The following is a 13,492-nucleotide window of genomic DNA, read 5'->3' on the forward strand; positions in this document are numbered from 1 at the left end:
CTGTTGTAAGTTGGAAGTGGAACTCTTTTTAGAGTGTTTTTTTGCATCATTTGATTATTTCCAATTTGAATTGGCTTATCGTTTTTCTATTTTATTTTCTCTCTGAATGGGTATAAAGGCTGCGAGTTCGAGAACTTGGGAGGAAAACGTGGGGTAAGTAGGAGTATCATACCTTGTCGCATAACCCATATTGGTGGACGTTCAACCTTTTCGCCTACAAATCACAACATTAATTAGCTGGTGGGCCAAAGGAAAGGATTTCAGAGAGCAAATATACCTCGAGCGGCCCTTAGCAGAAGATCGTTTTTAAGGGGTTCAAATTGATGCGACATGTTGACTGTGGAGTTCGTGCTTGCGAAAAGATCAGAAAAGTAAACTATTGACGAAATTAGTTCCGGGCAAGTTGCGGAGTCTGGAGACTTGGGAGATTTTTTTTAAGTGTTACTCATTGTCCCGCATCGAATATTTTTATTTTTATTTTTATTTTTATTTTTTTATTTTCATTTTTTATACTTATCCACTTTTGTCCATCTTATTCATGTTTGGACGATGGTTAATTGAGAGAATCAGGTTCCTATGTTTCAAAATTTCTAAACCCTTAATTTGATCTCCGTAGATACTACAGATGTACTGTACGCAAAGCTATAAAAACGGTGCTCATATCCTATGAATGCCTTGAAATTTCATTCGTCTCCCTCCTTCACCCATTTTCGAAGATTTCCAACACTGTACAACGAAGATGCAATTGCTTGCGCATTTCTTTTGGCCTCCTTTTCATTTTCAGAAGTGGCTAACTGAAATGTACCATGATTGCTGATCTCCTTCGCCATGTCGCTATCAACTTCCTTCCAATGGAAGGTTTCTTGTTCCCACATTACCGAAAACACTTGAATAAGCTGTTGCGGGGCATCTGATGGTTTTCGCTGCTCCGTTGTCGATCCAGGCTCGTGTACATTGTCTACCGATACAACGATGTTGCCCTTGTTATCGATAGACGTGACCCCGAGGGCATTCCCTGAAAGATGCACGGGATTCTGCGCGACAATCTTGCCGTCAGGACTAAAACTGAAAGGAAAGAGTTTTGGCATCCTAGCGCAGAAAAAAGTTAGCTTATTAATGCCCATTACAGGTATCAAATTTCGGTTTGGATTGCCTACCCTTCTAGCGTTACGAGAACCACACCGGGAGCTTTCACTCTCATGGAAAAATCGTCTGAAAAGGACATCGCATATATTCCGCTTACGGCAATTTCTGGTGGAGATAGCCTATCTGCTGTTGCGGTGGCGTCTTCGTTTGATGCCATGACGATACCATCTACGGGAATTGGAATTTTTTGCATAAGTTTCCCTTCCGCCCAACGCCAAGCCAGAATATAATCATCCCCCCCGCCCGATATCAAAGTCGACGTGTTCCATGGCAGGATACATAATCTGCTCACAAATGCAGTATGGCCTAAGCAGTAGGTTTGAATTATGTGACACTGAGGGGGGCCCCTAGAGACCCGAATATGCTCATCTCGATCCGCAGTTATTATATAAGGGCGAGAAACTGCGGATTCAGGATCGATGCACAAATCCACGAATGCGATGTCAGTGAGCATAGACACATGCCCTAGAAGTAGCTTGAGCTCGAATGTAGGGCCAGTCTTCTCCGTTGGAATCTTCGCGCCCACTCTGAGCTGCTGCTCGAGGGCTTGTAGATTGCGTTTCGTATGGACTGTGAGTACGGAAGCAGATGGCTGAAGGGGCTGTGAAAGCTGCGCGCTTTTCTTGGGAGGTGGTTTGTGGTTTTCTGTTGGGAAAATTGGAAGAGAGTAGACATCTCCAAATTTATCTCCACATAGAATGGTAGATTCGTCACTCGACAGTACAACTGCACATGGTCGTTTGGGCATACATCTAGAATTGCGTCAGGACAATTGACAGATTTTTTCTCATATTCTGGGGTTTTCTAAGAGACTGATATTTACCGTTCGCTTAATTGGGAGAGAGCCCCGTTCGAGTTCACCGCAAAGACTCGTATACACTTATCTTCTGCAGAAACTACAACGATGTGTTTCCCCGATTTTGAGGCTGTCACAATTGGGATCGTCTCCCATGCCAATCTCGAGTCTTGCGCTTTCATAGATCCATTGACTTTAGCCCCCTGTACCTTACTTTCTTCAGCACTGACAATATCTTGTGAGGCTTCTGGTGAAAGTTTCCGCCTTTTCTCGGGAGGTTCACTGCCTTCAGCGTCACCCTTACTATGGGAGTCTGCATTCTTTGCATTTGCAGCTTTGGCCTGTGGCTCGTTGTTCAAGGGCCAGACGCAGAGCGAATGCCCCGTTCTGCCATCTAACACATATATTCTTGGTCCAGCAGCTCCCACAAGGAAGTTTGGAGCCCCCGGAGCGCAATCCCCCAGCCACTGGATGCACTGGAAGGGATGCTGGAAAGGCATGATTTGGGAATCGATCTCTCACGGAGAACATATGTTTCAGGGCTCATCACACCAGATACAATTTTCTGATGTTGCGAATCAGATTAATCCATTTGAGCCAATGAAAGTGAGTCTTGGCAAGTTCGGGGCCCTTCAGAGCTCACCGTGAACAACGATGTCATTTTAAGCAAGATTTATGTAAAATATGGAGGACTCTCAAAAAAACTACGGAGGCGAATGTTCACGTGATCTAATCTTGGCCCTAGTTAGCCGAATCCACAAGCAAAAATCTCGACAATAATCTTTGGAAAAATCACAACCACAACCATCCTCCGTGTCAACACTCCAATTTCCTCCACGATACTTACCTCGCCCTTAAACATCCTATCTTCATCCCAATAAGAAGACATGGGGGGCAGGTCCGCGAACAAAGCCGCTTACTTCGATAAGCTGAAGGCGCTGCTTGATGAGTACCGCTCGGTCCTCATCGTCACTGTCGACAATGTCAGCTCCCAGCAGATGCACGAAATCCGCCTCAGCCTGAGAGGCGAGGCCGTTGTCCTCATGGGAAAGAACACCATGGTATGCCAAACAAGCGTCGATGGCCGTTCCGGGATGTTGATTGATAACAATTGATCTCAAATTAGGTTCGCCGTGCCATCAAAGGCTTCGTCGCAGATAACCCGGAATATGAGCGTCTTTTGCCTCACGTCAGGGGTAATATAGGTTTCATTTTCACCAACGCTGACTTGAAAGAGGTCAGACAGAAGGTGCTTTCAAACAGGATTGCTGCCCCTGCTCGTGCCGGTGCCATCGCTCCTTTGGATGTCTATGTCCCCGCTGGGAACACCGGCATGGAACCCGGTAAAACCTCTTTTTTCCAGGCTCTCGGTGTCCCTACCAAGATTGCTCGTGGTACCATTGAAATTACCACTGATCTGAAGCTCGTTGAGGCTGGCTCGAAAGTCGGTGCTTCCGAAGCCACGCTCCTCAACATGCTGAACATCTCTCCGTTTACCTACGGTATGACTGTGGCTCAGATCTACGATGACGGCCAGACCTTCAGCCCCGATGTTTTGGACGTTGGTGAGGAGCAGCTGTTGTCCAGCCTCCAGTCTGCCATCCGGACCATCACCACCATATCTCTGGCCACAAACTTCCCCACCCTGCCATCCGTCATGCATTCGGTTGTCAACTCTTACAAGAACATGATTGCGATTGCGCTCGAGACGGAATACGGATGGAGCGAGATCGAAGAGCTCAAGGATCGCATTGCCAACCCTGAGGCCTATGCTGCTGCCGCCCCTGCTGCCGAAGCTGCAAAGGGAGAAGAGACAAAGGAGGCTGCCAAGGAGGAGTCGGAGGCTGAGGAAAGCGAAGATGAAGGAGGTATGAAAATCCCCATCCGGGACTTCTGGACACTCCTTACTTGAATTTCCCACAGCACTTATACTAACTGCCGCCTCTAGGGTTTGGTGACCTTTTCGGTTAAACGCAACATGGCGTTGATTCTATTCCGAGATATTAATGCAAATGAATGTAGCATATCTATGGCCGTTATGTCTTGCGCACTAGATCAAATGCAAAACTGCATAAAAACAATAAACAAACTGAGCCAAGCTCGCCTACCAACGCGAGCGTCGAATTTGATGTGTATTTTTCTGTTGTCAAATTATATAATCCAACGCACCATAGATCACACCTACAACGGGATCCGCGCCAGTTCCCGACTAAAGTAGTACGTACATCCAAACTTTCTCCTTTCTCCCCCCTTTTTTTGGTCCGATCCACGCACATTTTCCTGGCCATATAAATGCCAGGCCCCCTTGTCCCTGGCGAATGATTAAATCTTTTTAACCCCGATTATTCCATGAAGATCAACTAAATAGCAACAACACTCTAATTTTTTAATGACGCCTCGCTCTTCAACACCTTGCTTCTCGTATCCCCGTGTTCTATTTGACTCCAGAAACTAATTCAAATCAGACTTTTAGTTTCTACTCTCGAATTATGTATTCTCCGCCGTCCGGATCGACCCCGCTCGATCTTTCGTAAATTTTTATTTTCCCAGTGAACGAAGCTCGTAGTTGTGTCTAAGTATTTCTAATCTTGATCTGTCTCCTCTGCTTATGCCAGAAAGTTGGCAAGTGTTTATAATCTTGTGTAGGCATCTGAAAAAAGGTCTCTTATTTATGCACGAATTAAATAAAATCTTTTCGCGTTTTGAATTCAAACAAGGTCAGACCACGCCTGCTTCCCAACAGAGCTACTGGGGGTAAATTAACCGCAAAAAAATTAATGTGAAATAAATTTCTTCCTCTGACTTGACTCTGTTCCGTATGTGACCTACCAAGTTGGAGAGCTAACTGGAGAGCCGGAATTGGCAAATATGGTGGTGCAGGGTTTGTTTACATCACGTCCAAAGGTGTATCGAGTTCTGGGAACGCTATGAGGTGCGTTCGGGGGGAGGGTGGCGGGACGTGTCCGGCGCGGTGGTGGTTGGAGTTAGCAATACATCAATAGACCAATTTGCACCTTAGGTATCACTGGTATATATAAGAACAGCTCGAGCGAGACAAGCTACGTCCTCTCCCAATCTTCAACCGACCGATTCCCTTATCGCCCACATGTATTCAGAGTAACAACATAGTCAATATATTCCCAAGAAAGGTTCATTCTCTTGTTTCCCCATCTACTTTCCCCCACTTTCATCTCCACTCTTCCCGAACCGTCCACCTAGCCCACCCAAATCCCTCCGAAAGAATTTCCCAATATTTTTAAGATTCTCATTAAGGTTCGTTGACCCTAGTCCGGTACTCTCTATACCATCCCCACGTTGTCCTAGGCTGGCGCCTAAACCGACCACCGGAGTGGCCGAGCCTGGTGGGGAGTTGGCTGCGGAAATTCCGGGCCCACCGGCTCCAGGGCCACCAACAAGAGGACTGCCCAGTCTGTCAACCCCATCTCTGGCTGCGGATATGATTGCAGAACCGAGGCTCGAGGCATCGAATCGAGCTGGAAGAGCGCCAGTTGCGAGTGAGGAGCCGCCAACTCCGCCTAGGTTGCTCAGACCCAGGCCTTGGGATACAGTTGCCGTGGGGACCGTGGTGGATGACGATGATGATGTGGGAGGATGCAATTGGGTGAATAGAGGATTGCTTGGTTGTAAGTTGGATGCATGACCGTCAGAGGATTTGGGGACTTGAAACACCTCACTGAGCTGGTTTTGTTCCTGTTTGCTTCGGATTCCTTTGACTTCAAGGATCCTACGGAAGTTTGCATCGCTTCGGTCAGCGATGTGAATGAGGTAAGCCTGCACAAGGGCTTCAGGTGGGGTAGCTCGGACTTGGAGAGTTTTCAGGAGAAGGTCGACTTTTTGGAAGGACGTGTTTAGTCGCTTGGTAAATCCGGCTGGTGGCGGGGAAAGAAGATTGGCGATTGCACTTTTTATTGTGTAAGCGTCAAGGAGCATCTGTGATGGTTGTTAGCGGGGAGAAGTTTCGTGGATAAATTTACGAAAACATGATCCTACTTGTTCAGCACCAGTCTCTGACACGGGCTTGCACTGGAAAATATTGGCTATGTAGGTGCTTGAGAGGTGTTCCACAAAATTATCAGCAAATGCTCGCGCATATTGCTGTTTATGCAACATTTTCAGGATTTCCTCGGATTTGGATTTGGCGCTGTTCAATAGTACCGCAACAAAGGAGCTCTGGTCGCTGACGGTTTCCAATTTGTTCCACGTCGTATTCCGCATTTCTTTCCACGATGGCTCTAATTCAACCTCGACATTTCGGACCAGCCCACGCACAGCCGAACTGGCAATGCCCATAAAAGCATCGGCCTGGCTCTGTAGGTCGATACTTTGCTTGAAGTTCTCCTCAATCCGACCTTTAATTTTATCTTCGAGCTGGTTGCATGTCGAGTAACAGTAATCGGCTGTGTTTAGTACTAGTATAAGGTCTTCTAAGGATGGAGTTTTGGAGGGAGTCTGCCCACTTGCGCGTTCAGTGACAAAATACAGAAGCACTTGCTGAGCATATTGATCCAAATATTTTGCAAATAGCTTCGAAAGCTCTGATAAACTAGAGCCAGTGGATAATTTGGCACACTGTGCGAGAGACTGCCGATAAAAGGTGAAAAGGTCGGTAGAAGAAGGAATAACTAGGCGGGACGTAAACTCCTCATCTGGAGGCTTTATTGGTTGTTGTCGATATTTCGGTATCAGGGCTGATAGCTGCTTGTCCTGAGCTTCAATCCATATGCTAAGGTACGGCTCAAACGCTTTAGATATCGACTGGCCAAATGCGGGAGATTCGATCGATGTGAATGTATCAGAAGACGCACGAGATTGAGAGCTGAACCTCCGATCAAGGAATTGTTCGAAATCGAGGGTTTCTTGCATACAAGAAAGGAGAAGGTTAACGTCTAATGTTTGTCCACTCCGAAGTGACCGGGAGAGAATTCCTTTGAAATCTTCCCGCGTCCCCTCACAGAACACATTTGCTAAGCTTTCACCGACTTTCCAGGAAGGCGGAAATATCGACCCATGCTCTTCATCATATGTCTTTAGCATTCTTCTGAACCAAGAATACCTTCTCGAAATATTATCCAAAGATCCTGCTTCCTCATTGCCTCGAAACACTTGGCGATATTCCCTTAACTGTGTATTGCAATACCATGTCATTAATCTTGACTTTGCCATATCCCCGAAGACTTCCATAACCAAACATCCTTCGACCAGCACACTCTTTCTCTGTGGGATCTCCCCCTTCGCAAATATAATCTCGAAATCTTCGCAAACCTGCTCGAGTAGTTCTCGTTGGATATCAGCCACGTTACGGCTCAACGTAGCAATCTGGTCGATGGATCGATAGGATTTGAAGTGCGCCATAAGTTGGATCACCGCCGCAAGTAGCTGCGCACAGTCGCGATATTGCCTCGATTTGCTCAACGCTTTCAATTGTTCGTACGCAGTAGTAAGCATTTGCAATCTCTTCAATGCCGTCATCGACAGAGTTAAGTTCTTCTTTGCATTATCCAGCTGTTTGATCTCCGCTGTCATCTCGGTGATGGCTTGTTCTGTCTTTAAAGCGCGCTCACGAACGTCATCAATCTTCTTAAATAATTCGGCCATGTCTACTTTTGCTGTTTGCACTCGCTGTACGCTTTCCGCATTGGATGCGGCTTGTCGTTCGACAAGTGAAGCAATGTCACTGTCAAGCTCATCTTGGTATGTTTGGAGCGCATCGGATGTTCTGTACACGGATGAGAGAGCAGACGGATGGGAGAAGATGGCATTGAGGTGATCTATAGGATCGTAGTCGACTACAGAAATCATTGTCAGCTCGATATATGAGATTCCAGGAGAAATTGCGAGCTTGCCTCCATCCAGTGGATCGGGATTGGACATGCCGTTCTCAGTCATGAGGGCGATGGTGGGTGACATCCCAATGAATTGGACGTCACACCCAGCCACATAATGCGGCCCACGCTGGTAGCAGGTACTGCTATGTGTATGTCAAATTATATTAAGGACGGTCGATATAAATCAGTTGTCCGCTGAGTTTTGCGATTATGGGTTGCTTACAATCGAGGTCATAAGAAAAATCACGTGATGTTGAAATCGGGTCTGCCGTTGCGTTTCCGCTTGATAAGACTATAAATGTACGCCGTAGTTATGGTACTTTGAAATTGGTATCTTGTTCCTTAGCTTTCTATAGTCTCACACAATCATGCCTAGAGACTCCAGTAAGTTGGGTTTCTATTTAAGCCTCCATCAAAACAAACATCCAAAATAAACAAATGAAATCCTTTGTATCATCGTAGCCCTTTTAGGATAGAAACTTGAAGAAAGTTATATATGAATCAGACATAGAAAGGGAAGCAAACGGTAAACATGTTTCACAGTAAAATTAAGCCAGCTGCTGGCCTAAAGAGAAGTACTCTCCTCAGCAGTTGTATCCCTCGTCTATAACCACTTCTTGGAACCCTCAAACAACCTCCATCTCTCTCTAGTAAATAATGTGCGGAAACCAATAAGCACTGCTCGGGCCGATTTGAAATACCACAACCTCCGCCCAAGTTGTGCTAAAAAACGAATCCGTTGTAATTATACTCCAGGCAAAAAGGCATCCGGAGGGAGCTTTCCCTGCGCCTGCAAGAGTTATTCTTATTAGGCCAAGTCCATATTAAACGAGGTACAATACGTGGATGCGACTCACCTTCAATTCTTCGAAATTTATCAACGCTGCTTCCATGTCCCAGTTGTTGCCAGATAAAGCCATCTCTGAATATGCTAACGTCATTTTTGTTCGGAAGCTGGTTTCCATAACAATCTGTTCTTTCCGGACCTGTTCTTCTGATTTTCCAGGTATTGGTAATCCGAACCCATCTTTTGCTTCTGGGTGAACCCGTTGGTTGGTGGGGATCGGCGTCATTATAGGATTTGGGATCTGGGTAGTGATCGGAGTCGGAATAGCTGTCTGCGTAGGTAGTGGAATGGCAGAGTTCGTAGAGGGTTGTTCCGTCTCTGGAACAAACGCTTCGGATCCGCCAAATGTCCTCAAACAGAGCAGGTCGTTAAAAACTCGTAGACCGCCAACTCCACCTCCTGGCCCAAGGATGAAGGTACGATCGAAACTCCGCATTTGCGTCTTGTTTCTAGTTGTGACCTCGAATTCCTCGAATTTACCATGGACGGTTATAAGGAGACCACCAACGCCCGTGGCGCTCTGGTTGGTGGGGTCGGGAAGACCAGGGATGGGATGGCATTCTATTAGCCAATCTTGCGGGTTTGCAAGAACATCAGGATGTCTAGTTTTCGGCAAAGAGTTCCACACTTCGCGGATCTTTTCAGAACCGACAAAGGTACGAGCCATTCGCGAAGGAAAATAGGTAACCCTCAGAAGATTTCTGCTTTTCTTGATGTACGAATCCCATCCTGAAACATTATTTGCTCGCACGCCTCGTGGAGCCATGAAACTTACGCTTAGAGAAAATGTCGACTTGCCGTCATATATTCCATTTACTAGGTCGTTCCGATCGTTGTCGAATCCGGTGAAAAAGGCTTTCACGAAATTTTCACCAATCTGGGATTCATCTTGAAAACTAGCAGGTTGAATCGGGATCGGGTTTTTCCGCTGGACAGCTATTTCTTCCGCCGTCCGGACCGTTATATTATTTAGCGTCCTGAGTCTGGGATACCATTTGAGCATAGTTTCTTTGAAATTTGCTTCGGAACTGATTGGGTTTCCGGTAAGGTCGAGAAATTCAAGTTCTCTAAATTTCCACCTCCATGCAAGTAGTGATTGGATATCCTTGAATTGATTGTTCGATAAATCGAGATTTTTGAGAGCTGGGAATGTTTGCGACAGCGTGGTAACGGAGGAAACATTAAGAAGTTTATTCTGAGCCAGGGTAACGCTCTGGAAAAGTTCTCTTCGTTTGTCCGGAGAATCGAATGTAAGTTCGCATATTTTCATGAGAGCTGGGAAAAATTTAGACTCTGTCGAAGTGGTGTTGAACATGCCCATGGCAAGAAGATCTGGATCAGTGCCAAGCTGTGAAAGGTTTAAGAGCTTCCCTGACTCAGAGTATCTCTTCTTCAAAAATTCTGTCATTCTAGCCTTTGTATCGAGCGCGGTTTGTGACAGTGGTTGCTTTTCTGTATTGTTGACATCGGGATTGCGGTATTCTTCAATAGTAAGTTTCTCGCCCGCAAAGCTAGTACCATTGATCTGTAAAACACATGCCACTAGTTCCGGACGAAGTGATATAATTAAAGCATCCCCTTCGATTCGTGACTAGTTAACGTTAGCAAGGCTTAATAACCTTGAAACCGGAAGTATCCAACGGTTGTACGACATATTTAGACGATGTCTCAATCGTCGATCTGGAGTATTCGGCGCGAGAGTGTAAACAGCCCAGGGAAGGCGTTTCTGCGAATACGTCGGTGACCGCTAGAATGTGATGTTGCACATACCTTGGAAATTTTAAATCGTGAATGGGCCGCAGTACCTTGCTTTTTGGGGGGTTGAGCTTTTCTTTCAAGGAACATGACGAGGCTTTCAAGACCGCCATCGGGATTAAAAGCCGCTTTGCTACGCTTCCATCCGCGCACGATCACTTGAACCAACCCTTTGCTCTGAGTCTGTGGGCGACCATGTCCAACATTCGCCTGAGAAGATGCGTTGCTGAAGATAGCCTTTTCCAGTGCATCCAAGGTTTTTTCTTTGTTGGCTAGCCTTCCCGGTTCCCTCCCTTGGTTCAACCCCCCAGCTCTCGGAGCAGCCCAGCGCCCAGGGTCGCTACGCCCACGACCTCTTGTCCCGCGTCCTCTTCCAGACGCACCACCGTCCATATCCAGGTCACCATCCCGATCGGTCCGGGGAGGGGCCCCTCGTTTGCGGATGCCTCCGCGATCTGGTGTTCCGGTACGGCTACGGGGCCCTTTGGGGGTTTTTGAGCTATTCATTGTGTAAAGGCTGCAGTATGTCGAGCAGTGTTGTGGAGAGGGAAGATTACGAGGAGGGGTGCCCCTCGAAGGAGGCAGACAGCATGCGATGACAAAAGAGGAGCGGTAATGGTTTTCAAAAGAGAGAGTCCAAGCTCAAGGGAAGGCTAATGTTGAGATAAAATAACTATCTGTTAACGCTAGAATGTAGATGGGTCGAATATGGCGATTTAACAAACAGGGAGCGAGGAGATTTTGCTCTGTCAAAGAGGCTCAAAAGCAGCCCTTGCTGATAAATTTAAGCTCAATCACGTGATGAAGCAAATCTGAAGAAAGTGGCAACTATCCATATCTGGCCAATCAGCTGATGACTTCACTTCAAGGTGGCCTTTGCTTTTCACGGTTGGTATGCGGGATTCTGGCGCTCGTTGGAGCCTGTCGAACGTGCGAAGCTTAATATACTTCGGGATATTTCTCTTGAAACTACTAGATCACGACCTGCTCCCTCGAATGCGTATAATCCCATAGATCCCGATACAATGCCTCCCAAGTCACGATTTGCGCGACTAGACGCTTTCACAAAAACTGTCGAGGATGCGCGGATACGTACTAGATTAGGGGGCGTTGTCACAATAAGTGCACTGTTCGTTATCTTCTTCCTGATATGGGGTGAATGGTCAGAGTATAGACGAATAGTGGTGTTGCCAGAGTTGGTTGTTGATAAGGGGAGAGGTATGTTACCTTTCGTGGAAGAAGTCTGTGCAGAGCTAAACCTTTCATATTAGGGGAGAGAATGGAAATTCACTTAAACGTGACTTTCCCAAATCTACCTTGTGAGCTCCTCACTTTGGATGTCATGGATATTTCCGGCGAGTATCAGACAGGGGTCATCCACGGTGTCAACAAAGTACGCCTCAGTTCAGTTGAGGAAGGAGGCCGGGTCCTCGATATTACTGCTCTTCAATTGTGAGTGCATGTCTCCTGTGTCTGGTTCGTGAATCTAAAATTACATGCTAATAAGATACACCATGTAGGCACTCTCAAACAAACAAGGGAACGGATGTCGACCCAGATTACTGCGGTCAGTGTTATGGAGCAACCCCACCATCCAATGCGAAAAAGCCTGGGTGCTGTAATACATGCGAGGAAGTTAGAGATGCATATGCAGCGAAAGGCTGGGCCTTCGGACGGGGAGAAAATGTCGAGCAATGCGAGAAAGAAGGATATAGCGCCAACCTAGATGCTCAGAGAAAGGAAGGGTGCCGCGTTGAAGGAGTGATCCGCGTTAACAAAGTTGTCGGTAATTTCCATATTGCACCTGGTCGCAGCTTCACAAACGGCAACCTTCACGCCCACGACCTTGACAATTACTATCATACACCTGTACAGCATAATATGGGCCATAGAGTCCATTACTTGCGCTTCGGACCCCAACTACCCGAAGAGCTTTCCAGCCGCTGGAAATGGACTGACAATCATCATACTAATCCACTGGACAATACTGAACAACATACAACTAATCCCAGATTTAACTTCATATACTTCGTAAAAGTGGTGTCTACAAGTTACCTACCGCTTGGATGGGATCCCGACGCGTCCAGTTCAGCACACTCTAAGTACTCCAAGAACGCACCCCTGGGGAAACAAGGCCTCAGTTTTGGCTCATACGGAAGCATTGAAACACACCAGTACTCGGTCACTTCGCACAAACGGTCGGTGGACGGCGGCGATGACTCGGCAGAGGGTCACAAGGAGCGCTTGCATTCACAAGGCGGTATTCCCGGTGTGTTTGTCAACTACGACATTTCGCCCATGAAGGTGATCAACCGCGAAGCACGAACCAAGTCCTTCTCCGGCTTCCTGACTGGCGTGTGTGCAGTTATTGGAGGAACTCTAACGGTTGCCGCAGCTATTGATAGGGTTCTGTATGAGGGCGCTGTACGGGTGAAGAAGCTACATAAGAGCTGATTTGGTTCCTCTTCTGGTGCCTCTTTTTTGGGGGTGAGCGGGTTGGATGAAATAATGACCCTATTCAATTTTCCCAGATATCCGTCTTGTTTCCCTCTCTCTTGAGTCGACAAATCTCCTTTATATCCTCTGATTTTCATCCTTTCCCAGTTTATGCTGCGTTGATGTTCCATCTACTTTTGATTCTTTGGCAAAATTTAGGCATTCTTGACCGTACTGTGGAAAGGCAGATGCAGGTGAACTGAATAGGAGGGAAAAGAAAGTGAAGATGGTGGGAAGCCGTCAAGCCGTTTGCACCTTTTCCTCAAACTTGCCCCATCCAACTCAATCCAACCAACCCAACCAAAAATTTTCAAGATAGAAGTCTCATAGTGGCGATGTAGAAACAACCGGCGTTTGTGTTTTCCAGGTTGTCTCCCTAAGGCGTTTCTCGTTTTCGTTTTGGCTCCAACTTGTCCTTGTCCTTGTTCTTGTGCTTGTGCTTGTGCTTGTGATTGTGCTTGTTCTTGTCGTCTTCCTTTTCCTTTTTTATTATTTTCTTTTTCAAACACCATTTCATTTTTCAATAGATTGCTTTCGGGACTTGGTAAAGTTTATTACAAACCCCCATTTTCATATCATTTCTGCTCCCTTTCACTTTTTCTCTCC

At 46.6% G+C, this 13,492-nt stretch overlaps 4 protein-coding genes across 4 annotated transcripts; 2 read left to right on the plus strand and 2 right to left on the minus strand.

Annotated features, from left to right (window-relative positions):
• Window positions 1-75: 75 nt before the first annotated feature.
• On the minus strand, window positions 76-2,442 carry HCAG_04855 (predicted protein; the record flags this gene model as incomplete). The annotated part of the gene is made up of 6 exons (XM_001540965.1): window positions 76-119; window positions 173-214; window positions 278-376; window positions 806-1,065; window positions 1,158-1,898; window positions 1,970-2,442. 6 exons carry the CDS (start codon window positions 2,440-2,442, stop codon window positions 76-78), a joined length of 1,659 nt encoding a protein of 552 aa, XP_001541015.1.
• Window positions 2,443-2,829: 387 nt separating this feature from the next.
• HCAG_04856 (60S acidic ribosomal protein P0) lies at window positions 2,830-3,913 on the plus strand (the record flags this gene model as incomplete). Its single annotated transcript, XM_001540966.1, has 3 exons — window positions 2,830-3,003; window positions 3,069-3,810; window positions 3,891-3,913. The coding sequence occupies 3 exons, from the start codon at window positions 2,830-2,832 to the stop codon at window positions 3,911-3,913; spliced, it is 939 nt and encodes a 312-aa protein (XP_001541016.1).
• Window positions 3,914-5,905: 1,992 nt separating this feature from the next.
• HCAG_04857 (conserved hypothetical protein) lies at window positions 5,906-10,897 on the minus strand (the record flags this gene model as incomplete). Its single annotated transcript, XM_001540967.1, has 6 exons — window positions 5,906-7,915; window positions 8,012-8,080; window positions 8,646-9,344; window positions 9,411-10,226; window positions 10,406-10,653; window positions 10,774-10,897. The coding sequence occupies 6 exons, from the start codon at window positions 10,895-10,897 to the stop codon at window positions 5,906-5,908; spliced, it is 3,966 nt and encodes a 1,321-aa protein (XP_001541017.1).
• Window positions 10,898-11,415: 518 nt separating this feature from the next.
• On the plus strand, window positions 11,416-12,844 carry HCAG_04858 (conserved hypothetical protein; the record flags this gene model as incomplete). The annotated part of the gene is made up of 3 exons (XM_001540968.1): window positions 11,416-11,608; window positions 11,662-11,842; window positions 11,911-12,844. 3 exons carry the CDS (start codon window positions 11,416-11,418, stop codon window positions 12,842-12,844), a joined length of 1,308 nt encoding a protein of 435 aa, XP_001541018.1.
• Between the last annotated feature and the right edge of the window lie 648 nt (window positions 12,845-13,492).

Source organism: Histoplasma capsulatum, genomic scaffold (assembly GCF_000149585.1).
Source record: "Histoplasma capsulatum NAm1 scaffold_4 genomic scaffold, whole genome shotgun sequence".
Taxonomy (NCBI): Eukaryota; Fungi; Ascomycota; class Eurotiomycetes; order Onygenales; family Ajellomycetaceae; genus Histoplasma; species Histoplasma mississippiense.